At 45.3% G+C, this 27,773-nt stretch overlaps 1 protein-coding gene across 3 annotated transcripts in view; it reads right to left on the minus strand.

Annotated features, from left to right (window-relative positions):
- LOC138642034 (probable serine carboxypeptidase CPVL) overlaps positions 1–27,773 on the minus strand; it is a 133,790-nt gene that overhangs the window by 75,772 nt on the left and 30,245 nt on the right. The window contains exon 1 of one of the 3 annotated variants that reach the window (XM_069729927.1): positions 9,347–9,361. The exons of the other annotated variants lie outside the window; for them this stretch is intronic. Within the exon in view, the coding sequence (XP_069586028.1) occupies positions 9,347–9,352 (6 nt within the window). The 5' untranslated portion in view covers positions 9,353–9,361. Of the gene's footprint in view, positions 1–9,346; positions 9,362–27,773 lie in introns of those variants that run through there. 3 annotated transcript variants of the gene reach the window in all.

Here is a 27,773-nt window from a genome sequence, read left to right on the forward strand (position 1 = left end):
AGTTCTATTAGCAAATTAACCACAGTACCAGGACTGCACACAAGATCTGCAGTAGCAGAAGGCAGGGATTTCCAATAGAAAATCCTCTTATTAGAATGTGGTAATGCAGCATATAGGAAAGCTCACGACATTGCCTAGAATATGGGAATAACTTGCAGCTGTGTGTGAACAGGACAAGTTCAGTCTAGAAAGTTGTGAACAAGGTGTACGGGACAGGTACAACCAAAAATATAAATAAGCGGCTTTTGATCAACAGTGGATTTGCAACACAACAGTTCTACTCCTAGAGTAGGTAGGTGATAAAGTTATGTCAGCTTAGGTCATGAAACACATGAAGTTAGCAGTTTTTTTTTAGCACATCCAGCAATACATTTTGCACATACCAATGCCATGGCTCAAATACGCATCAGCTGTTCTTCCCCAGGTTGAAAGCCCTGTGCAAGCAACTCCTTTCTTAAAGGGTTGTTCACTAATGGGACAACCTCTAACTAAATGTTCAGTCCTGAAAACAGCCTATACACCCCCGCCCCCCATGCCAGTGCTCAACCCATGCTGTAAGCACTTGCTCTCCCTGGGGCTGTGATGTGGAGTTGTGCCACATGTTGCCAGTGCCCGATCAGCGCTGGGGTCACTGTCTACACCTTTGTACAAACTGAACATTTGGAGGAAGCCAAAGATGCAGCTTATCCCTGGATTCCTCTTCATGTTCAGTAGTGTCTGTAGGTGAAGACTGACGCCAGCGCCAATTGAGCACCGATCACCACGTGTCATTTCACTGCATCACAATCCCCAAGACCACAGGTGCCAACTCTGCTGGACCGCTGCCGACATGGGAGGAGTATAGGCTTGGTTATTTTATCGGGATCTGAACATTTAGTTTAAGGAGGGACTGTCCTAGTAGTGGACAAACCCTTTAAAGATGTCTTCCCATCTTGCCAACAATGAGGCTTAGTAGCAGATCCACAGAAATGGATGTGCAAAACTGGCCTAAGGCTATGTTCACATGTTTTGTAGGGTTGCAGGCAAAACCTGCTCTCTTGGCAGTAAGGCTGTGTGCCCACGAGCCAGAGTAGCAGTGGTTTGGACACCGCTCACCTGCACTGCATCCAAAACGCTGCGATCTAGGTTACAAGCACAGTGGACTGGATTAATAGAAATCACATGCCTGCTATGCTTCTATTTGACGCTGCGTAAAACATTGCTATATCCTGATCGTGGGCACTTAGCCTAAAGAAGCTGGGTTGTGCTCGTTGGAGGTTTTTTGTTTGGAGTATGTGTTTGTCTATAGTATGTTTAATAAAGTTAATCAAAAATGCACTGGAAAAAAAAGTCTAAAAAAAAATGTATAAATGCTGATAGAATTGACATGCTGCAGATACAAGAACACTGCAGTTTTTCAATTCAGTTGGGTGTGCATGAGTTTACAGAAATTGTTTTTTTCTAGTAAAAAGCAGCTTTTAATTTGTCTAAAAATAAAATGTGAACATAGTCGTTATGGATTAATTTGTCCCGTTAGGCTTTTGTTGCTCCTCAGCCTTGGAAGTGCAGAGTGGGTGCAGATCAGGAAGTTTTCAGTCAGACTATAAGGAACTAGGCCAGGTGTGTACCAAAGGCCAAACAATTTTGGAAGTCTGTTCCACTACTGCTCCAGGTAATTCAACTATATCCGTTTTTCACGACTTCCTTGTCACAGTGCCCCCCTCAAGGTCAGAAGGCGACCCCATTTGCTGTATATTGTTTTGTGATGTAACAGCTGCTAGAGGTGCAAAAACCAAGATTTATTGATTAAGAAAATAAAGTTACAGGGCAAGGAAAATTGCAACAAGGAGAATTGTATTTAAAAAAATAATACTGCTTGTTACTGCTGTAATCCCTGTCCTGGAGAATCATTGCCAGGTAAAAAAACAACTGAGGAGTTTTCCCTTTCGGTTTGTATGTGGATAGAAAGACAGTTACAGCTCTTGCAAGAACAGAAGGAAAAAACTAAAGCACAGAAGGCTCACTCACATGAGCACATAACATGGCGGCGTGCTGTCCGATGCTTTATCAGATAGCCCTCAGCCCAATGCTATACTATGAGGAAGTGCAGATCCGCCATTATTTTCTCATGCAGATTTGGCATGAGAAGATCTCAGCATGCTGGGGGTGCAGCCGAGAATCAGATCGCACTCACCCATACAAGTTTATGGGTGCATGCCAAAGTCTTAGTTACTCACCGGTTAACAGTGTTTTTCAGAGTCCATGCTAGCACAACAGAGGGGATCTGCCCTTCAGGAACAGGAAACCTACAGATACATAAGGGCAGCACCTCTCCCTCGCATCAGTTAGTTTACAAAGCACAAGGGGACCACCAAGGTTAATAGCATACTTAATAAGCAACGATACAACTACTAACTATTCACTACCGTGAATTATTTAAACAAAGGAAGAGGTGTACACCCAGAACTGAAGACGGGAGGGTATGTACGGGTGTTGTCTTGGACTCTGAAAAACACCATTAACCGGTGAGTAACAGACCATCGGTCGTCCATGACAGCACCATGGAGAGAATTACAGAGTAACTGTTTTAGGGAGGGACTACGGCTTGCAGCACCCATACACCGATAGAGAGGTCAGAAGAGGCACCCAGGTTCAATTTATAATGGTTATAGAAAGTGTTTGGAGAAGACCAAGTAGCAGCCTTAAAAATTTGATAGACACCTCCAACCTTTCCACCCACAAGGCCGCCATAGCTCTAGTGGAATGCGCTTTTAGACCTCCAGGCGCTGGTTTGCCTTTTGAGATGTATGCCAGCGAAATAGCCTCCCTGATCCATCTAGCTGATGTAGATTTTGATGCTCTATGACCTTTCCTGCTACCCTGATGGACACGAATAGGGCGTTATCCATTTTTTAAGGATCAGTCACTGCTAGATACATCTTTTTACATCTAAAGTGTGTAGTTTCCTTTCCCTATTAGTAGGATTAGGGAGGAAAGATGGAAGAACCATCTCCTGTGTTCTGTGGAATCTGGACACTACCTTAGGAAGATATGCTGGATCAGGGGACAGTATCACCATCATCTCTAGGTTGCATGTAAGGGGGAACCCTGTATAACGCCTGGATGTTGCCTATCCCACACGCCGACGTTAGGGTCACCAGGAAAGCTACTTTAAGAGACAGGTCTTTAATAGAGGCTGAAGAGATTGGCTCAAATGGGGCCTCATGCCTGAGAGGACTAGGTTTAGGTCCCACAGCATGACCCTATTCTTCACCATTGGCCTAGACCGTTTTGTTGCCCTGATGAGTCTCCTGACCCAGTAATTTTCAGCAATGTTGCAGCCAAAGAGGACCCCTAAGGCTGACCCCTGTACTTTTAAGAGTATTTGGGGATAACCCCATATCCAACCCCTTTTGCAAGAATTCCAAAATCTGGTCTATTGGTGTTGACTGACCAGCTACTACCCCTGAGTTGTGATATTTAACTGATGCTACCACTACACAATGTCCCATCTTTTTATTCCCTACCGTCTGTCGCACACACAACTGACAGTCTTTTAGGGTAGGCGTCTGGCAAAGGGCAACCGCATAGTGCGCATTCCTTATTCTTTACCAGCGCATTTTTTCCCCTAAGGAAATAAACATAGGAAAAAACTGCATCAGGGTGCGTTCACAAAGATCTCTTAACCAGGCAGTAGCGGTAGGTACTGGATTACTGGGGGAGCGAACCGGATCCTTCAGTTTAGATCTGCCACTGGGCTGGTTAAGGCATCTGCGGGTCTTTGGCTGGGGGTTTGCAATGGACCTTTCTGAGGCTCTGCCCTGCTCCAGCAGACAGATGGCAGCTTCTGGCTCATCCATAGCTGCAGATGGGCTCACAAGCAGCCCTGCAGCGTTCTGTTTGGCTATATATAGCCCTTCCCCCAGATCCTGTGCAGGTGTGTGGCCAGCCACCCAGTGCCGGTCACTTCCCCACCCCCTATGGCCTCTGACCGCTCCCATCGCTGCATGAGGCTGCAGCACAGCGGTGCTCCTAGCAGAAACCAGCTGGCGTTTGACTTCCAGTCCCGACTCCGCCCCTTGCGTGTCACCTCCGGTACCGGACTGTGTACAGGGATGCGCCGGGAAGCTGGGGTACGGCGCCGTCGGCCGACCCCTCCATTGCTGCACATGGCCGCAGCCAGGGGCAGATTATCAGAGGGTCAATATGTGCAGTAGCCCAGGGCCCAGTGGTGTGGGGGGGGCTCTGGGCTACTGCACAGATTGCTGGCGCCATTTGTGTGCCCCTGACACGGTAGGCAGAAAGGGGCCCCGCATCGGGCCCCATCTCATCTGCTCACCAAGCCCCTTCCGGCGCTGCCTGCGGCAGTTTCCTATTGACGTGTGGGTGCGCACCCGCACATCAATAGTTAACAGCCGCCAGCCAATTGGAGGCTGGCAGCTGATGTCAGCTGCAGGCGCAGCACCCACGTTGACGGCGTCTGATGTCATTGTCAGTCACCGGCGAGTGTGCGCTGCTGGAGGGAGCTCGCTGCTGGAGCGCACAGGTCAGGTGAGGAGACTGTTTTTTGTTTTGTTTTGTTTTTCAATAACATTGATGCTGGACACACCGGGGGCAGATTGATGCTGGACACACCGGGGGCAGATTGATGCTGGACACACCGGGGGCAGATTGATGCTGGACACACCGGGGGCAGATTGATGCTGGACACACCGGGGGCAGATTGATGCTGGACACACCGGGGGCAGATTGATGCTGGACACACCGGGGGCAGATTGATGCTGGACACACCGGGGGCAGATTGATGCTGGACACACCGGGGGCAGATTGATGCTGGACACACCGGGGGCAGATTGATGCTGGACACACCGGGGGCAGATTGATGCTGGACACACCGGGGGCAGATTGATGCTGGACACACCGGGGGCAGATTGATGCTGGACACACCGGGGGCAGATTGATGCTGGACACACCGGGGGCAGATTGATGCTGGACACACCGGGGGCAGATTGATGCTGGACACACCGGGGGCAGATTGATGCTGGACACACCGGGGGCAGATTGATGCTGGACACACCGGGGGCAGATTGTATCATGGGGCAGGATGGAGACGGATGGGGCAGGATGTGGAGATCATATGGGGCAGAATGGATACTCATGAGGGAAGGATGCGAGAACATATGGCTGGAGCCAGGAATGAGATAAACGGGGCCAGGGTGGGGAATATTATTACCATAGGGTCTAATTAAGGGATATTATTACTGCAGTGATGTATATTTTATTTTTTGAGGACACTGTTTTAAATGGGGGGTGGTCCTGTTACTGTGCAGAGTGATACTATATCGCTTTTTTTCTTCATGTGGTGTAATGTAGAAGTTGTGAGAAATTAAGTAATGTGTTCAGCAAACGGAGCTCGAGATAACTGTTATTTCCTGCAGAAACGAGTCCTGGCTGGAAGAAATTATAGCGGTCTGTGCTGGATTAAAGATGAAGGACTTCACCTAGAGACGTCACTGGTGAGTCAGTGTTACCTATACACTGACACTACACTGTATACTATATACAGAGGTCCTGTGTACAATGTCACCAGTGATCACTGTATTACCTGTACATTGTATACAGAGCTCCTGTGTATAATATTACCAGTGCTCTCCATTACCTCTACACAGACACTGCATACAAAGTACAGATCTCCTGTGAATACTGGCACTTGTGATGCATTGTGTTTTGTTTTTGTTTTTTTATTACTGATCAGTATTGTAGTATTCAATCACTATGTGGTGGTAATATGTGGTCTGGAAGTGGTGTTGTGGTATTTGTCCCTTGTATGTGCTATTTGGTCACCAAGTGGTGGTAATATGTGGTCTGGTCATGGTGCGGTGGTATTTGTTCCTTGTATGTGATATTATTGGTCAAAATATACCTAAATTGTATTGCAGATTTTAACAAATATTTAATAGGTTACAGTAGAGTAGGGCCCGGCCATTTTTCTGGAATAATCTGGTTTGGGTATATCATGACCCCCGTCACATGACCGGGGGGGCCCACAGTGTCTGAACAGCCCAGGACCCTGGCTACCCTTACTCCACCCCTGGCCGCAGCATAGTGGTTTTCACAGCAGAAGCCAGCCCGCGTCTCACTTCCGGTCCCACCACATCATTTCCGGTCCCGGAAAGAGCGCACAGGGATGTGCTGGGAAGCCTGGGCACGGCGATGCCGACCAACCCTGCCGCACAAGCCCTGCCCCTCCAGAGGACAATGACCAGATGTAGGGGTAGTAGAGGCACCAGGAGACTGAACGGACCCCCAGGGGGAGAAAATACTCACCTTCACTGGCATCTGGAGACAGACCTCCTCTGGACTCTGCTCCTCTGCACTGCTCACTGTCATGGAACCCTACCCAGACCCACCGTGGCACTTCCAGGGACCCACACTGCCCGAGGTAGGAGACCCCCTCACTACCCGAGTCGGACAGCCGGCCTGGGTATTTACAGATTAAACTGCAGATATCTGTAGGGCATCCTGTCCTCCAGGAACAGGAAACCAACTGATGCGTGGGAGAGATGCTGCCCTTATGCATCTGTAGGTTTCCTGTTCCTGAAGGGCAGATCCCCTCTCTGTGGTGCTGTCGGACGACCGATAAACATCGGACGCACTCACCATCGCCCATGTTGATTGTGTTATAAAATGGCAGCCTACAGCCCATTAGAGATTTTCAGCTGACAAGGTGCAGACAACACCCACACAATGCAGATGAGGACACAGAAGTCTAAACAGTTATTGTTGTGGTAAATGTAGTGGTGGAGGAGACAGCAGAACAAGCTACAGAAACCCAGACAACTTATCACTTCCTATTCCAATAGAAAAAGGTCATAAAAATTCCAGGAAACTTAATTGAATCAGAAATGCTGTATGCAAGGTAAAATGCCATCACTTTTTCAGTTTCCCATGTATGACATAAGCCATCAGCACAGGAACTGCTGAAGCGCAGCAAGCACGAAACGGCCGTCTTCATTCTTTCCTCCATAATTCTCCCCATCTCCATGCTTTTAAGGACATAACATTTACTTTTTTCTCACAAGTACATTGAGTGCCACCTGTCTCTCCTTCTCTAGACTGAGGTTTTGTATTTTTCCAGTGAGCACCCAGTCTGTGCCACATAACAGTGTGGATCCACTGAGCTTACAGATCATTACAGCAACAGGTGACTTTGGTGCCAGGCTTTTTTCTGTTACAAGCTGACATATCAGTATCCTGCTTAAGTACAGACTGGGGCAGAAATTCAGCCCTGGCATTTGAAATCACACAGACCCATGTTGTCCCCATCCCCATGAACCAGTTGGGATATATTACCCTGGATGGGGGAAAGGAAGATTTACTATAAGACCACCATTTCTAACTATATGGAGGCCCGATGCCATCACATCGGGAGGACGGTAATGTCGCGATGGGGTAGGCTTTGCAACATTTAGAATCTATGCCCCCATGTGCACAGCCCCGCTCTCCACTCGCAGCCCCGCTTTGTCCCTCCAAAGCCCTGCTCTCCACCCACTGACCCGCAATCTCAACCCCACTGTCCACCCACCGTCCCACTGTGTTCTATCACATACCCCGTGTCCACTGGCCATCCTGCTTTCTCCCTCAGCAGCTCCGCAGCCCAGCTGTCCATCTACCACCACACTTCTGCAGCCCCACTCTACAATCGCCATCCTGCATTCTCCCTGCACAGCTCCGCTCTCCAATCGCCGTGCCCCTCTGCCTCCCATGTGTCCGCTGGCCGTCCTGCTCTCTACCTCAGCAGCCCCGTCGATGACTCGCTGGTGGTACTGCGCAAGGGCCCGGTACCACCAGCAGGTGCCATATTGGAATACCTATCACTTGGGTATTCCATTACGGCGGTCGGTGAACTTCCAGTGTGGCGCAGTGGATTGTGGGATTTGAGGACGTCCAGATGGAAGTGGATGACCGACAATTTAAGGCAATTATTGGCCTGCTGGGGTAAGTGATGGAGTCAGCCACTTTGTGCTCCATCACAACTCTTAATATGGGTGTCTTGAGAACAACAATTCTGTTAATATTGTAGCAGACAAGGCGGCCCACAACCAGACAGGCCCTTCTGTTATTTGCCAGATGGCCAGTCCGGCCCTGATCCAGCCTAAAGTATCTACAAACTGAACTGCCACAATACTGCTGTATGGGTACATGGAGAGATAGGGGCACAGGACATATGTTTTGGAGTATTCTGTTCCAATGTGTCTTAAGATAATAGAAATAAAGCGTTACGCTTTTAAAGCCAAAGTGCTGGATTGAGATATATAGATATAGTCTGTATACTGAAAACAAGTCTTAGACCTGCTGACATATCCATACTTGCATAAATCATGAGTCCAACTGAATTGTACAGTTTTGCATCAGTGTCCTTTAGTTGTAAGTGAATCGTGCATTTCTATGCCACCCACATTAAAAAACACCACATTATGATAGGTCACAAATTATAATATATTCTGATCAGTACCACCAACATGTAGCGCTTTCCTGGGACATAACGAGGCCTGCAGCTCACAGTACCACCATCATGCAAAGTGTCTTAAAAGGGAACTTTTCACCTACATTTTTGACCCCCTTCCCTCTGCAGCCAGTTTTGATATTTACACTGTATTACCCTCACGTATCACAGGGGTCATAATTTAATACTCCATTGACATGAAGAGGGGTTTTATTGTTAGTAGGAAGATCTGGCGAGTCACAACTATCAATGGCACCAGTCACTTTGCATATAATATACTCTTAAATTGGGAGAAAAATTCCAGGCACAGAAATGACCTGATATTTCAGGTCAGGAAAAGTAGCGTGCATTTGGCAATCCCGCTAGCGCAGATCCCCTATCTGCGCTAGCGAAGAACGGACCCTGAACACTACAAGCAGCGTTCGAGGTCCGTCCGAAGCCAACAGCACATTGCTGACGCATGCCAAAAATGGTATACGTTAGCGATGCGTTAGCACATTGCAGTCAATGGGTGCGCTTATGGATCTGTTACATGACGTTAATTGTGACAATTTCACCATGTAACAGATTCCATTAGCGGACACCCACTAACACAATGTGAACCTAGCCTTACAGCAACTACTCTATATGTGGTTTATTCACCACTTCCTGCTGACCTAGTTATTTTAGTTACTGTACATAGAGTGAAAAACCTCATTCCATCAAGTTCAACCTTCTTCCACCAATTGTATATTTGGTGACTAAATTACCTATAACCCACAATATTAAGTGTAATGAGGAAATCACCCCCGCTGCGTCACTTACATGCCCCCCTCACACTACACACGGCCGGCCATAGCCGGCAGCAGAGCCCAGCCTCACCTCCATAGCTCCAGGCGGCAGCAGGGAGGCAGTGGCTGGCAGCGGCTTATTATACTGCTCACATGAGAGCACAGCTGCCTCTGCTACAAACACAATTAGGTGCAATCTCGCACTTGTCCAGTAGATGGAGCTGGAGATCACAGGGATTCTGGCGCTGTGCAGTCATTAGAGACTTCACAGGTGTAACTAGAATCCATAGGGGTCCAGAGCAGAATGAGGGGGCTGCCAGCCTCTAATGGTGGGAAACGGAAATACCAGCAGAAGTAGCAAGAAATACAGGTATGGATAATGGAGTCATATATGTGACGGTGTGTGTAAAGCACTAAGGAACTTACTGGCTCTATATGTGTGTGCAAATAAAAAATAAATGAATAGCAAAATTCACATAATATTGTCAGAAAGCAGAAAAGTCCCAACCTGTAATAATATTATAGGAATTTTTTTTTTTTTGCACTTGAGTGCACCCCTGTAACCCGTGTGGAGCAATAGCCCCTGATATTGGAGATCAGTATTTGGTCAGTATTTTACCTCAGTATCTGTAAGTCAACACCAGGAGTGGGTGATAAATACAGAAGGGATAACATGTTTCTATTATTCTTTCCCTCTGATTGTTCCTCTCCTGATTTAGGCTTACAGATCCTGAGGTAAAATACTGACCGTGTGAACGTGGCCTAAGGGCTCGTTCACACCAGTATATAATCAGTATTGTCCGTACGCAAAATTGATAACACACAGACAGAACACTGACCAATGGAAGTCAATGTAGTAGCTCATATGAACGATTTTCTCGATGGTCTGACTGTAAAAAGCCGCAGCACGCACCACTTTGATCCGCATTTTGGATCACGCGCTCCCATTACAAGTCAATGAGTTGAAAAATAATGGGTCATATACGGGGTTAACATTGTATGACATCTGTGTCTCTGCAATTATTAAGAAAACTGTATTTCACCTTTTATTATTAATGACATTGTTGATGTTTTTACATGTTTTTACCTGTTTTTACATCAGATGCCGTATGTATCTATAAAAGAAAACACGGACCTACGGATGGCAGAAAATGGTCTGGTTTTTCTGGATGACAGTCGGACTGTTTTCCACTTGTTGTTCTGGATCCGGCTTTCCACATTGGTTAAATTTCCATATGGCGCATATTGCATGCAGCACCCTGCCGATAAATAGGGTTATCCAGCCGCACTCACAAACCATGGAAAAAAGCCGAATGAACTGTACTGAGGATTGTCAAATCAACAAGAAGCGTTTGCCATGGATCTGCGCATATTACGATCAATTCACACTTCTCAGTCACATCATGTTCATTGTGAAGATTTTCACATAGTCATTAACAAATGTCATACTGCCAAAAAACTATGATCACAAGGTATTAACCCCTTCATGACCTTGGGATTCTCCGTTTTTCCGTGTTCGTTTTTCGCTCCCCTCCTTCCCAGAGCCATAACTTTTTTATTTTTTCCATCAATATGGCCATGTGAGGGCTTATTTTTTGCGGGACGAGTTGTACTTTTGAACGACATCATTGATTTTACCATGTCAAGTACTACAAAACGGGAAAAAAATTCCAAGTGTGGTGAAATTGCAAAAAAAGTGCAATCCCACACTTGTTTTTTGTTTGCCTTTTTTGCTAGGTTCACTAAATGCTAAAACTGACCTGATATTATGATTCTCCAGGTCATTACGAGTTCACAGACCCCAAATATGTGTAGGTTCTCTTTAATCTAAGTGGTGAAAAAAATTCCAAACTTTGCTAAACAAAAAAAAACTGTGCCATTTTCCGATACCCGTAGCACCTCCATTTTTCGGGATCTGGGGTCGGTTGAGGGCTTATTTTTTGCGTTCCAAGCTGATGTTTTTATTGATACCACATTTGTGCAGATACGTTCATTTGATCGCCTGTTATTGCATTTTAATGTAATGTCACGGCGACCAAAAAAAACGTAATTCTGACGTTTCGAATATTTTTCTCGCTACGCTGTTTAGCGATCAGGTTAATGCTTTTTTTGATTGATAGATCGGGCGATTCTGAATGCGGCGATACCAAATATGTGTAGGTTTTATTTTTTTCTATTTTATTTTGAATGGGATGAAAGGGGGGTGATTTAACCCCTTTACCCCCAAGGGTGGTTTGCACGTCAATGACCAGGCCAATTTTTACAATTCTGACCACTGTCCCTTTATGAGGTTATAACTCTGGAACGCTTCAACGGATCCTGGTGATTCTGACATTGTTTTCTCGTGACATATTGTACTTCATGATAGTGGTAAAATTTCTTTGATAGTACCAGCGTTTATTTGTGAAAAAAACGGAAATTTGGCGAAAATTTTGAAAATTTCGCAATTTTCAAACTTTGAATTTTTATGCAATTAAATCACAGAGATATGTCACACAAAATACTTAATAAGTAACATTTCCCACATGTCTCCTTTACATCAGCATAATTTTGGAACCAAATTTTTTTTTTGTTAGGGAGTTATAAGGGTTAAAAGTTGACCAGCAATTTCTCATTTTTACAACACCATTTTTTTTTTAGGGACCACATCACATTTGAAGTCATTTTGAGGGGTCTATATGATAGAAAATACCCAAGTGTGACACCATTCTAAAAACTGCACCCCTCAAGGTGCTCAAAACCACATTCAAGAAGTTTATTAACCCTTCAGGTGTTTAATAGGAATTTTTGGAATGTTTAAATAAAAATGAACATTTAACTTTTTTACACAAAAAATTTACTTCAGCTCCAATTTGTTTTATTTTACCAAGGGTAACAGGAGAAAATGGACCCCAAAAGTTGTTGTACAATTTGTCCTGAGTACGCTGATACCCCATATGTGGCAGTAAACCACTGTTTGGGCGCATGGGAGAGCTCGGAAGGGAAGGAGCGCCGTTTGACTTTTCAGTGCAAAATTGACAGGAATTGAGATGGGACGCCATGTTGCGTTTGGAGAGCCACTGATGTGCCTAAACATTGAAACCCCCCACAAGTGACACCATTTTGGAAAGTAGACCCCCTAAGGATCTTATCTAGAGGTGTGGTGAGCACTTTGACCCACCAAGTGCTTCACAGAAGTTTATAATGCAGAACCGTAAAAATAAAAAATCATATTTTTTCACAAAAATTATATTTTTGCCCCCAATTTTTTATTTTTCCAAGGGTAAGAGAAGAAATTGGACCTCAAAAGTTGTTGTCCAATTTGTCCTGTCTATGCTGATACCCCATATGTGGGGGTAAACCACTGTTTGGGCGGATGGGAGAGCTCGGAAGGGAAGGAGCGCCGTTTGACTTTTCAATGCAAAATTGACAGGAATTGAGATGGGACGCCATGTTGCGTTTGGAGAGCCACTGATGTGCCTAAACATTGAAACCCCCCTCAAGTGACACCATTTTGGAAAGTAGACCCCCTAAGGAACTTATCTGGATGTGTGGTGAGCACTTTGACCCACCAAGGGCTTCACAGAAGTTTATAATGCAGAGCCATAAAAATAAAACATTTTTTTCCCACAAAAATTATATTTTAGCCCCCAGTTTTGTATTTTCCCTAGGGTAACAGGAGAAATTGGACCCCAAAAGTTGTTGTCCAATTTGTCCTGAGTACGCTGATACCCCATATGTGGGGGGGGAACCACCGTTTGGGCGCATGGGAGGGCTCGGAAGGGAAGGAGCGCCATTTGGAATGCAGACTTAGATGGATTGGTCTGCAGGCATCACATTGCGTTTGCAGAGCCCCTAATGTACCTAAACAGTAGAAACCCCCCACATGTGACCCCATATTGGAAACTAGACCCCCCAGGGAACTCATCTAGATTTGTTGTGAAAACTTTGAACCCCCAAGTGTTTCACTACAGTTTATAACGCAGAGCCGTGAAAATAAAAAATCTTTTTGTTTTCCCACAAAAATTATTTTTTAGCCCCCAGTTTTGTATTTTCCAAAGGGTAACAGGAGAAATTGGACCACAAAAGTTGTTGTCCTATTTGTCCTGAGTACGCTGATACCCCATATGTTGGGGTAAACCCCTGTTTGGGCACACGGGAGAGCTCGGAAGAGAAGGAGCACTGTTTTACTTTTTCAACGCAGAATTGGCTGGAATTGAGATCGGACGCCATGTCGTGTTTGGAGAGCCCCTGATGTGCCGAAACAGTGGAAACCCCCCAATTATAACTGAAACCCTAATCTAAACACACCCCTAACCCTAATTCCAACGGTAACCCTAACCACACCTCTAACCCTGACACACCCCTAACCCTAATCCCAACCCTATTCCCAACCGTAAATGTAATCTAAACCCTAACTTTAGCCCCAACCCGAACCCTAACTGTAGCCCCAACCCTAACCCTAGCCCTAACCCTAGCCCTAACCCTAGCCCTAACCCTAGCCCTAACCCTAATCCTAGCCCTAACCCTAACCCTAGCCCTAACCCTAGCCCTAACCCTAGCCCTAATTCTAGCCCTAACCCTAACCCTAGCCCTAATCCTAACCCTAGCCCTAGCCCTAACCCTAGCCCTAATGGGAAAATGGAAATAAATACATTTTTTTAATTTTTCCCTAACTAAGGGGGTGATGAAGGGGGGTTTGATTTACTTTTATAGCTAGTTTTTTAGCGAATTTTTATGATTGGCAGCCGTCACACACTGAAAGACGCTTTTTATTGCAAAAAATATTTTTTGCAATACCACATTTTGAGAGCTATAATTTTTCCATATTTTGGTCCACAGAGTCATGTGAGGTCTTGTTTTTTGCGGGACGAGTTGACGTTTTTATTGAAAACATTTTCGGGCACGTTACATTTTTTGATCGCTTTTTATTCCGATTTTTGTGAGGAAGAATGACCAAAAACCAGCTATTCATGAATTTCTATTGGGGGAGGCGTTTATACCGTTCCGCGTTTGGTAAAATTGATAAAGCAGTTTTATTCTTCGGGTCAGTACGATTACAGCGACACCTCATTTATATCATTTTTTTATGTTTTGGCGCTTTTATACGATAAAAACTATTTTACAGAAAAAATAATTATTTTCGCATCGCTTTATTCTCAGGACTATAACTTTTTTATTTTTTTGCTGATGATGCTGTATGGCGGCTCGTTTTTTGTGGGACAAGATGACGTTTTCAGCGGTACCATGATTATTTATATCTGTCTTTTTGATCGCGTGTTATTCCACTTTTTGTTCGGCGGTATGATAATAAAGCGTTGTTTTTTGCCTCGTTTTTTTTTTTTTCCTTACGGTGTTTACTGAAGGGGTTAACTAGTGGGACAGTTTTATAGGTCGGGTCGTTACGGACGCGGCGATACTAAATATGTGCACTTTTATTGGTTTTTTTTTTATTTAGATGAAGAAATGTATTTATGGGAATAATATATATTTTTTTTTCATTATTTTGGAATATTTTTTTTTTTTTTTTACACATTTGGAAAAAAATTTTTTAACTTTTTTACTTTGTCCCAGGGGGGGACATCACAGATCAGTGATCTGACAGTTTGCACAGCACTCTGTCAGATCACTGATCTGACTAGCAGCGCTGCAGGCTTCACAGTGCCTGCTCTGAGCAGGCTCTGTGAGGCCACCTCCCTCCCTGCAAGACCCGGATCCGCGGCCATCTTGGATCCGGGGCTAGAGCAGGGAGGGAGGGAGGTAAGACCCCCGCAGCAACGCGATCACATCGCGTTGCTGCGGGGGGGCTCAGGGAAGCCCGCAGGGAGCCCCCTCCCTGCGCGGTGCTTCCCTGCACCGCCGGCACATCACGATCATGTTTGATCGCGGTGTGCCAGGGGTTAATGTGCCGGGGGCTGTCCGTGACCGCTCCTGGCACATAGTGCCGGATGTCAGCTGCGATAAGCAGCTGACACCCGGCCGCGATCGGCGGCGCTCCCCCCGTGAGCGCTGCCGATCGCTATGACGTACTATCCCGTCCAGGGTCAGATAAGCCCAGGGCACCTCGACGGGATAGTACGTCTAAGGTCACAGAGGGGTTAAAGTTTTATATATTTTTTTCTTTTTTTTCACATTTTTTTAACTTTTTTTAGACTTTTGCAATTCTTCTATAGCATCCATGGGAGGCTAGAAGTTGGCACAACTAGTTCGGCTCTGCTACATGATGATCGCTGCTATGTAGCTGAATTGCAGGCTTGCTATGAGCGCCGTCCACAGGGTGGCGCTCACAGCAAACTGGCATCAGTAACCATAGAGGTCTCAAGGACCTCTATGGTTACTATGCAAAAGCATCGCTGACCCCTGATCACGTGACGGGGGTCGGCAATGCGCTCATTTCCGGCCCGATGGCCGGAAGCGCTGGTTAAATGCTGCTGTCTGCCTTTGACAGCGGCATTTAACTAGTTAATAGCGGTGGGTGAGTCGCGATTTCACCCGCCGCTATTGCGGGCACATGTCAGCTGTTCATAACAGCTGACATGTCCCGGCTTTGATGCAGGCTCACCGCTGGAGCCCGCATCAAAGCGGGGGTTCTGACCTCGGACCTACTATCCCGCCCGAAGTCAGAAATGGGTTAATTGTCCTGTAAGGCCAGGATCACACACAGCGAGATACGGCCGAGTCTCGCAGGTTAAAACCAAGCTCTGGCACCTGCACTCCAGAGCGGAGCGTGCGGCCGTATAGCAATACATGGAGCCGCACGCTCTGCTCCGGAGTGCCAATGCCAGAGCTTGTTTTTAACCTGCGAGACTCGGCCGTATCTCGCTGTAGTGTGACTCTGGCCTAAGCCTGTATTCACACATTAGCAGATTTGTTGGAGATTTTTCTTCAGTAATGTGCATTCGATAATATCTCGTTTACTACAACTGCTGTAAATTCGTAACGTGTGTATTTTGCTATAATAGCAATCAAAAAATATCTTTTCTAAAATACAGCTGAAACCAGAATTTTACATACACTATATGAAAAGACACATATTCATGTTTTCCTCAATATTGGACATGAAATCAGAATAAACCTTTCCCGTTTTAGGTCAATTAGGATTACCATAATTATTAATATTTGCCAAATGACAGAATAATGAGAGAGAGAATGTTTTAAGGCATTTTTATTACTTACTGCAAAGTTACAAGTTTACATACATTTCATTAGTATTTGGTACCATTGCCCTTAAACTGAATGACTTGGGATATCCTTCCACAAGCTTCTCACAATAGTTGGAATTTGGTCCCATTCCTCCTGACAAAACTGGTGTAACTGATCCAGGTTTGTAGGTCGCCTTGCTCGCATCGGCCTTTTCAGCTTTCCCATAAACTTTCAATAGGATTCAGATCAGGGCTTTGTGATGCCACACCAAAACATTGACTTTATCATTAACCCCTTCATGACCCAGCCTATTTTGACCTTAAAGACCTTGCCGTTTTTTGCAATTCTGACCAGTGTCCCTTTATGAGGTAATAACTCAGGAACGCTTCAACGGATCCTAGCGGTTCTGAGATTGTTTTTTCGTGACATATTGGGCTTCATGTTAGTGGTAAATTTAGGTCAATAAATTCTGCGTTTATTTGTGATAAAAACGGAAATTTGGCGAAAATTTTGAAAATTTCACAATTTTCACATTTTGAATTTTTATTCTGTTAAACCAGAGAGATATGTGACACAAAATAGTTAATAAATAACATTTCCCACATGTTTACTTTACATCAGCACAATTTTGGAAACAAAATTTTTTTTTGTTAGGAAGTTATAAGGGTTAAAATTTGACCAGCGATTTGTCATTTTTACAATGAAATTTACAAAACCATTTTTTTAGGGACCACCTCACATTTGAAGTCAGTTTGAGGGGTCTATATGGCTGAAAATACCCAAAAGTGACACCATTCTAAAAACTGCACCCCTCAAGGTACTCAAAACCACATTCAAGAAGTTTATTAACCCTTCAGGTGCTTCACAGCAGCAGAAGCAACATGGAAGGAAAAAATGAACATTTAACTTTTTAGTCACAAAAATTATCTTTTAGCAACAATTTTTTTATTTTCCCAATGGTAAAAGGAGAAACTGAACCACGAAAGTTGTTGTCCAATTTGTCCTGAGTACGCTGATACCTCATATGTGGGGGTAAACCACTGTTTGGGCGCACGGCAGGGCTTGGAAGGGAAGGAGCGCCATTTGACTTTTTGAATCAAAAATTGGCTCCACTCTTTAGCGGACACCATGTCACGTTTGGAGAGCACCCGTGTGCCTAAAAATTGGAGCTCCCCCACAAGTGACCCCATTTTGGAAACTAGACGCCCCAAGGAACTTATCTAGATGCATAGTGAGCACTTTGAACCCCCAGGTGCTTCACAAATTGATCCGTAAAAATGAAAAAGTACTTTTTTTTCACAAAAAAATTCTTTTAGCCTCAATTTTTTCATTTTCACATGGGCAACAGGATAAAATGGATCCTAAAATGTGTTGGGCAATTTCTCCTGAGTACACCAATACCTCACATGTGGGGGTAAACCACTGTTTGGGCACATGGTAAGGCTCGGAAGGGAAGGAGCGCCATTTGACGTTTTGAATGAAAAATTATTTCCATCGTTAGCGGACACCATGTCGCGTTTGGATAGCTCCTGTGTGCCTAAACATTGGCGCTCCCCCACAAGTGACCCCATTTTGGAAACTAGACCCCCCAATGAACTTATTTAGATGCCTAGTGAGCACTTTAAACCCTCAGGTGCTTCACAAATTGATCTGTAAAAATGAAAAAGTACTTTTTTTTCACAAAAAAATTATTTTCGCCTCAATTTTTTCATTTTCACATGGGCAGTAGGATAAAATGGATCATAAAATTTGTTGGGCAATTTCTCCCGAGTACGCCGATACCTCATATGTGGGGGTAAACCACTGTTTTGGCACTCGGCAGGGCTCGGAAGGGAAGGCGCGCCATTTAACTTTTTGAATGGAAAATTAGCTCCAATTGTTAGCGGACACCATGTCGCGTTTGGAGAGCCCCTGTGTGCCTAAACATTGGAGCTCCCCCACAAGTGACCCCATTTTGGAAACTAGACCCCCCAAGGAACTTATCTAGATCAGTCCAGAAAAAAAGAAATCACGGGTGGCACAGCTTGTCAACGGTACAAAGTGTCCACTAATATCGACTGTTAGTTAATCCGACTCCATGGAACACAGCTATCGTATCCGAGTCCGAGTTCTCCCCTGCTCACACGACCTGCGGCGCTGCAGGCTTTGACCATGTTTTTTATGTGAAGACGTTTAAATAAAAGTTTCGAATCCTGTGAAGACTGGTGAGTGCCCTCATTTCCTTCTTCTGCCGTATAGACTTATCTAGATGCATATTGAGCACTTTAAACCCCCAGGTGCTTCACAGAAGTTTATAACGCAGAGCCATGAAAATAAAAAATAATTTTTCTTTCCTCAAAAATGATTTTTTAGCCTGGAATTTCCTATTTTGCCAAGGATAATAGAAGAAATTGGACCCCAAATATTGTTGTCCAGTTTGTCCTGAGTATGCTGATACCCCATATGTGGGGGTAAACCACTGTTTGGGCGCACGGCAGGGCTCGGAAGGGATGGCACGCCATTTGGCTTTTTAAATGGAAAATTAGCTCCAATCATTAGCGGACACCATGTCACGTTTGGAGAGCCCCTGTGTGCCTAAACATTGGAGATCCCCCAGAAATGACCCCATTTTGGAAACTAAACCCCCAAAGGAACTAATCTAGATGTGTGGTGAGGACTTTGAACCCCCAAGTGCTTCACAGAAGTTTATAACTCAGAGCCATGAAAATAATAAAAAAAAAAAATTATTTTCTCAAAAATGATCTTTTAGCCTGCAATTTTTTATTTTCCCAAGGGTAACAGGAGAAATTTGACCCCAAAAGTTGTTGTCCAGTTTCTCCTGAGTACGCTGATACCCCATATGTGGGGGTAAATCACTGTTTGGGCACATGCCGGGGCTCGGAAGTGAAGTAGTGACGTTTTGAAATGCAGACTTTGATGGAATGCTCTGTGGGCGTCACGTTGCGTTTGCAGAGCCCCTGATGTGGCTTAACAGTAGAAACCCCCCCACAAGTGACCCCATTTTGGAAACTAGACCCCGAAAGGAACTTATCTAGATGTGTGGTGAGCACTTTGAACCCCCAAGTGCTTCATAGAAGTTTATAATGCAGAGCCGTGAAAATAATAAATACGTTTTCTTTCCTCAAAAATAATTATTTAGCCCAGAATTTTTTAATTTTCCCAAGGGTAACAGGAGAAATTTGACCCCAATATTTATTGTCCAGTTTCTCCGGAGTACGGTGATACCCCATATGTGGGGGTAAACCACTGTTTGGGCACACGTTGGGGCTCGGAAGTGAAGTAGTGACGTTTTGAAATGCAGACTTTGATGGAATGCTCTGCGGGCGTCACGTTGCGTTTGCAGAGCCCCTGATGTGCCTAAACAGTAGAAACCCCCCACAAGTGACCCCATTTTGGAAACTAGACCCCGAAAGGAACTTATCTAGATGTGTGGTGAGCACTTTGAACCCCCAAGTGCTTCATAGAAGTTTATAATGCAGAGCCGTGAAAATAATAAATACGTTTTCTTTCCTCAAAAATAATTATTTAGCCCAGAATTTTTTATTTTCCCAAGGGTAACAGGAGAAATTGGACCCCAATATTTGTTTTCCAGTTTCTCCTGAGTACGCTGATACCCCATGTGTGGGGGTAAACCACTGTTTGGGCACACGTCGGGGCTCAGAAGGGAAGTAGTGACTTTTGAAATGCAGACTTTGATGGAATGGTCTGCTGGCGTCACATTGCGTTTGCAGAGCCCCTGGTGTGCCTAAACAGTAGAAACCCCCCACAAGTGACCACATTTTAGAAACTAGACCCCCGAAGGAACTTATCTAGATATGTGGTGAGCACTTTGAACCCCCAAGTGCTTCACAGACGTTTACAACGCAGAGCCGTGAAAATAAAAAATCATTTTTCTTTCCTCAAAAATGATGTTTTAGCAAGCATTTTTTTAGATTCACAAGGGTAACAGGAGAAATTGGACCCCAGTAATTGTTGCGCAGTTTATCCTGAGTACACTGATACCCCATATGTGGGGGTAAACCACTGTTTGGGCACACGTCAGGGCTCGGAAGTGAGGGAGCACCATTTGACTTTTTGAATACGAGATTGGCTGGAATCAATGGTGGCGCCATGTTGCGTTTGGAGACCCCTGATGTGCCTAAACAGTGGTAACCCCTCAATTCTACCTCCAACACTAACCCCAACACACTCCTAACCCTAATCCCAACTGTAGCCATAACCCTAATCACAACCCTAACCACAACCCTAATTCCAACCCTAACCCTAAGGCTATGTGCCCACGTTGCGGATTCGTGTGAGATATTTCCGCACCATTTTTGAAAAATCCGCGGGTAAAAGGCACTGCGTTTTACCTGCGGATTTTCCGCGGATTTCCAGTGTTTTTTGTGCGGATTTCACCTGCGGATTCCTATTGAGGAACAGGTGTAAAACGCCGCGGAATCCGCACAAAGAATTGACATGCTGCGGAAAATACAACGCAGCGTTTCCGCGCGGTATTTTCTGCACCATGGGCACAGCGGATTTGGTTTTTCATATGTTTACATGGTACTGTAAACCTGATGGAATACTGCTGCGAATCCGCAGCGGCCAATCCGCAGCCAAATCCGCACCGTGTGCACATAGCCTAATTCTAAAGGTATGTGCACACTGCGGAAAATGCTGCAGATCCGCAGCAGTTTCCCATGAGTTTACAGTTCAATGTAAACCTATGGGAAACAAAAATCGCTGTACACATGCTGCGGAAAAACTGCACGGAAACGCAGCGGTTTACATTCCGCAGCATGTCACTTCTTTGTGCGGATTCCGCAGCGGTTTTACAACTGCTCAAATAGAAAATCGCAATTGTAAAACCGCAGTGAAATGCGCAGAAAAAACGCGGTAAATCCGCCATAAATCCGCAGCGGTTTAGCACTGCGGATTTATCAAATCCGCAGCGGAAAAATCCGCAGAGGACCAGAATACGTGTGCACATACCGAAACCCTAACCCTAGCCCTAACCCTACCCCTAACCCTAACCCTACCCCTAACCCTACCTCTAGCCCTACCCCTAACTCTAACCCTAACCCTAGCCCTACCCCTAACCCTACCCCTAACCCTACCCCTAACCCTACCCCTAGCCCTACCCCTAACCCTACCCCTAACCCTACCCCTAACCCTACCCCTAACCCTAACCCTGCCCCTAACCCTAACCCTATTCTAACATTAGTGGAAAAAAAAATGTTCTTTATTTTTTGATTGTCCCTACCTATGGGGGTGACAAAGGGGGGGGGGGGGTCATTTATTATTTTTTTTATTTTGATCACTGAGATATAATCTATCTCAGTGATCAAAATGCACTTTGGAACGAATCTGCCGGCCGGCAGATTCGGCGGGCGCACTGCGCATGCGCCCACCATTTTGGAAGATGGCGGCGCCCAGGGAGAAGATGGACGGGACCCCGGCAGGATCGGTAAGTATGATGGGGTGGGGGGGACCACAGGGGGGGGATCGGAGCACGGGGGGGAATCGGAGCGCGGCAGGCGTGGAACGGAGCATGGGGGCGTGGAACGGAGCACGGGGGGGCTGGAACGGAGCACGGGGGGTGGAACGGAGCACGGGGGGGTGGATCGGAATGCAGGGGGGGTGATTGGAGCATGGGGGGAGCGGACAAGAGCACGGGGGGGAGCGGAGCACTGGATGGAGGGAGCCGGAGCAGTGTACCGGCCAGATCGGGGGGTTGGGGGGGCGATCGGTGGGGTGGGGTGGGGGCACATTAGTATTTCCAGCCATGGCCGATGATATTGCAGCATCGGCCATGGCTGGATTGTAATATTTCACCCGTTATAATAGGTGAAATATTACAAATCGCTCTGATTGGCAGTTTCACTTTCAACAGCCAATCAGAGCGATCGTAGCCACGAGGGGGTGAAGCCACCCCCCCTGGGCTAAACTACCACTCCCCCTGTCCCTGCAGATCGGGTGAAATGGGAGTTAACCCTTTCACCGGATCTGCAGGGACGCGATCTTTCCATGACGCCACATAGGCGTCATGGGTCGGATTGGCACCGACTTTCATGACGCCTACGTGGCGTCATGGGTCGGGAAGGGGTTAAGCCACTTTGTTACCATTTTGGCAGTATGCTTCAGGTCATTGTCCATCTGGAAGACATATTTCCGCCCAAGCTTTAGCTTCCTGGCTGATGTCTTGAGATGTTGCTTCAGTATTGCCACATAATCTTCTTTTCTCATGATGTCATCTATTTTGTGAAGTGCACCAGCCCCTCCTGCAGCAAAACAACGCCACAACATGATGCTGCCACCCCCGTGTTTCACAGTTGGGATGGTGTTCTTAGGCTTCCAATCCTCTCCCTTTTTCCTCCAAACGTAACGATGGTCATTATGCCCAAAAAGTTCAATTTTACTTTCATCAGACCACAGGACATGTCTCCAAAAATTAAGGTCTTTGTTCCTGTGTACATTTACAAACATTAAGCTGACTTTTTATGTTTCTTTTGGAGTAATGGCTTCTTCCTGGCAGAGTGGCCTTTCAGCCCATGTTGATACAGTATTTCTTTCCACCATCATCTTGACAATGTCTTTTGCTTTTGTTGTTGGGTTGATATGCACATGTCAGGCGAAAGCATATTCATGTCAGGGACACAGAACCCATCTCCTTCCTGAGCGGAATGATGGCTGGACATTCCCATCTTGTTTCTACTTGTGTATAATTGTTTGTACAGATGAACGAGGCACCTTCAGGTATCTTGAAATTGTACCCAAGGATGAGCCAGGCTTGTGCAAGTCCACAATTCTCTTCCTGATATCTTGGCTGATTTCTTTAGACTTTCCCATGATGCTACACAAAGAAGCAGTGTTTTTCAGGTGTGCATTAAAATACATCCACAGGTATTTCTCTATTCAACCCAGATATTGCCAAAAAACAGAAGCTTCCAAACACATGACATCATCATATGGACAGTCCAGAATTGTTTAACCCCTTTACCCCTGAGGGTGGCTTGCACGCTAATGACAATTTTTACAATTCTGACCACTGTCCCTTTATAGGGTAATAACTCTGGAATGCTTCAATGGATCTTGGCGATTCTGAGAAAATTTTTTCGTGACATATTGTACTTCACATTAGTGGTAACATTTCTTTGATATAACTTGCGTTTATTTGTGTAAAAAATGGATATTTGGCAAATTTAGCAATTTTCAAACTTTGAATTTTTATGCCCTTAAAACAGAGTAATATGTCACACAAAATAGTTAATCATTAACATTTCCCACATGTCTATTTTACATCAGCACAATTTTGGAAACAAAATTTTTTTTATTAGGAAGTTATAAGGGTTAAAAGATGACCACTGATTTCTCATTTTTACAACGAAATTTACAAAACCATTTTTTAGGGACCACCTCACTTTTGAAGTCACTTTGAGGGGTCTATATGGCAGAAAATACCACAAAGTGACACCATTCTAAAAACTGCACCTCTCAAGCTAATCAAAACCACATTCAAGAAGTTTATTAACCCTTCATGTGTTTTCACAGGAGCAGAAGCAACATGTAAGGAAAAAATGAACATTTAACTTTTTAGTCACAAAAATGATCTATTAGCAACACTTTTTTATTTTCACAAGAGAAAAAGAAGAAAATGAAGAGAAAAAGTTGTCCAATATGTCCTGAGTACGCTGATACCCCATATTTGGGGGGAACCACTGTTTGGGCGCACGGGAGGGCTCGGAAGGGAAGGAGTGCTGTCTGACTTTTTCAAACCAAAATTGGCTGGAATTGAGATCGGACGCAATGTTGCATTTGGAGAGCCCCTGATGTGCCTAAACAGTAGAAACCCCCCACAAGTGACCCCATTTTGGAAAGCAGATCCTCCAAGGAACTTATCTAGATGTGTGGTGAGCACTTTGAACCCCCAAGTATTTCACTAAAGTTTATAACGTAGAGCCGTAAAAATAAAAAATCTTATTTTTTCCACTAACATGATCTTTTAGTCCCCAATTTTTTATTTTCCCAAGGGTATCAGGAGAAATTGGACCCCAAAAGTTGTTGTCCAATTTGTCTTGAGCATGGTGATACCCCATATGTGGGGGTAAACCACTATTTGGGCGCATGGCAGAGCTCGGAAGGGAAGGAGCACCGTTTGAATTTTTCAAACTCAAATTGGCTGGAATTGAGATCGTGCGCCATGTCGCATTTGGAGAGCCCCTGATGTGCCTAAACAGTGGAAACCCCCATGTAGCAACTCTGCTGGCATCACGGCATGGCCTCTCATCTCTCACACTATCTTACCCACTGCTCCAGGTCATGATGTGGCTTCTGTTTCTTGCCAGCTCCATATTCTGTGCCTCTGCTCTCTGTATGCTTTCTGGCTGTGTGCATAGGGGGGCGGCGCCTAAACTCTCTGGTTCTTATAGGAATCAGTTGCACCTGTCTGGTCTGTTCTTGACCAATTACCAAGAGGCCTCCAGTATTTAGTGCAGCACCACATAGTGGACTGGGCCTGTGCAATGTGTGAGCTCAGTTTGTGTTTAGCTTCTGAGTTTGCCAGGCCTTGCTCTGTGTTACTTCCTCTCTAGAGGCTTTTCTCAGTGTTCTTGCCTTGATCTTGTTGTCCGCCCTTCAGGAGACAGAATATCCAGGTCCCTGTGTCTTTGTTCTTGTACCTTGTTTTGTTCCATTACATTGTCTGAACTTAGTCCTATCTCTGTCTCCTTGTCTGTGACTTCCTTCCCTGCTGTGTCTTTCCTTGTGTTCTCAGTCTGCTTATGCTCCGCAATCTTGCGGCTCTGCCTGCTCTGAACCCTTGTGACTTTGACTGGGCTCTGCTCTCTTGCACCTTTGCCTTTGCTCTGCACTCCTGCAATTCTGCTCTGTTTTACTCTGCCGTACCTGCCAGCCCTGTGTCTCTGCTGTACCTGCCAACCTGTGTCTCTGTCATTCCTGCAAGTCCTGTGTCTTTGCCAGCTCTGTGTCTCAGGCGTGCCAGCCTACTCGTCTGAGTTTCATCTGTGCTCATCTGTTATTCCTGCCTGATGCCCGCACCAATCCTGGTGTTCCTGTTTCCCAAGTAGGATCAGCAGCCACAGCCAGACACCCCCCTGGAGTAGCACCTGGCAGCTGCCTGCCGCACAAGCCTGACCTAACCATCAGAGGCTCCAGTGAAGACCAAGGCAGCTGTCATAGTCATGCCCCTTCCAGGGTTGTCTGGTTCGTGGCACAGTGGGGCCACAAACCCCCGAGTTCACGCCCACCAGTCAGGACGTGAACGTGACACCCCATAAGTGACCCCATTTTGGAAAATAGACCGCCCAAAGAACTTATCTAGATGTGTGTTGAGCACTTTGAACCCCCAAGTATTTCACTAAAGTTTATAACGTAGAGCCGTAAAAATATAAAATCATATTTTTTCCACAAACATGATATTTTAGTCCCCAATTTTTTATTTTCCCAAGGGTATCAGGAGAAATTGGACCGCAAAAGTTGTTGTCCAATTTGTCTTGAGCATGGTGATACCCCATATGTGGGGGTAAACCACTATTTGGGCGCATGGCAGAGCTCGGAAGGGAAGGAGCACCGTTTGACTTTTTCAAACAAAAATTGGCTGGAAATGAAATCGGATACCATGTCGCATTTGAAGAGCCCCTGATGTGCCTAAATGGTGGAAATGCCCCCCACAAGTGACCCCATTTTGGAAACTAAACCCCCCAGGAACTTATCTAGATGTGTGGTGAGCACTTTGAACCCCCAAGTGTTTCACTAAAGTTTATAATGCCCAGCCGTGAAAAAAAAAAAACATTTTTTCCCACAAAAATTATTTTTTAAGCCCCCAGTTTTTTTATTTTTCCAAGGGTAATAGGATAAATTGGACCCCAAAAGTTGTTGTCCAATTTGTCCTGAGTACGCTGGTACCCAATATGTGGCAGAAAACTTAGATAGGTATGTGAATTAAAGACAATTTTTTGTTGTGGGGTTGGTGAGGGCAACAAGACTATGCTTCTCTACAGGTTTTGTATAAAAAGATAGGTGTGCTATCAACTTTGCCAAAAACAGGAACAAATCCCAGTTGGAGGGAGAAAGAAACAAATTGCAGCTTCCTGCTGTTATGATCTGTTCCTATTTTTTTTGCAAAGAATATGGATGTAATATGATTATGATACCTGTTGTGAATTCTGTGGCAGAGCTCCCTCCTGTGGTCACAAGTGGAACTTCGGCTGATTCTCTCTGTGAGCTTCCGTTGGTGGAGGAAAGTGGTACTGCGGCTTCTGAGTTTCCTTCCTCAGGTGATGTGGTGAAGTTGTTAGGTGCTGCTCTATTTAACTCCACCTAGTGCTTTGATCCTGGCCTCCAGTCAATGTTCTAGTATTGGACCTGTTTCCTCCTGGATCGTTCCTGTGGCCTGCTGCTCTGCATAGCTAAGTTCTGCTTTGCTATTTTGTTTGCTGTTTTTTCTGTCCAGCTTGTATATTTGTTTTTTCTTGCTTGCTGGAAGCTCTGGGACGCAGAGGGTGTACCTCCGTGCCGTTAGTTCGGTACGGAGGGTCTTTTTGCCCCCTTTGCGTGGTTTTTGTAGTGTTTTGTGTTGACCGCAAAGTTACCTTTCCTATCCTCGCTCTGTTCAGAAAGTCGGGCCTCACTTTGCTAAATCTATTTCATCTCTACGTTTGTCTTTTCATCTTAACTCACAGTCATTATATGTGGGGGCTGCCTTTTCCTTTGGGGTATTTCTCTGAGGCAAGGTAGGCTTATTTTCTATCTTTAGGCTAGCTAGTTTCTCAGGCTGTGCCGAGTTGCATAGGGAGCGTTAGGCGCAATCCACGGCTGCCTCTAGTGTGGTTGGAGAGGATTAGGGATTGCGGTCAGCAGAGTTCCCACGTCTCAGAGCTCGTTCAATGTTTTTGGGTTATTGTCAGGTCACTGTATGTGCTCTGACCTCTATGTCCATTGTGGTACTGACTTGCCTTATCATAACAGATACCTAACACTAAGGGGAAGCAGCAGAAGGGAAGATGAATATTGAATTCTGAAATGTTTTCACATATAAGGACTCGCTCACACTAGCGTTTAACACAGCCGAGTGATAATCCATGTTTTATCAGATTGCATCCGATAATTGGATCATGTGCATCCATACAATTCTATGGGTGTAAAACATCGGACTACACGCTGATATCATCGGACAATGCAGAAATTAAGTTCTCCATCTAGTCCACACCTGTGCTGCGATTCTCGCATATGAGAGAATAGGACAGTGCTCAACTCTGACAGTTTGAGAAGAGTGTCATTAGCATAATCAGCCCAATTTCCTCGCATGAGAGAACATATGGCCGTCTGACCGTAGCCTAAATGTAGTCTTTTCTCCATAGACTGGTAAAAATTTGCATCTAGAGTTGGAAGCTAAA

The sequence above is a fragment of the Ranitomeya imitator genome, chromosome 6, assembly GCF_032444005.1.
Source record: "Ranitomeya imitator isolate aRanImi1 chromosome 6, aRanImi1.pri, whole genome shotgun sequence".
NCBI lineage: Eukaryota > Metazoa > Chordata > Amphibia > Anura > Dendrobatidae > Ranitomeya > Ranitomeya imitator.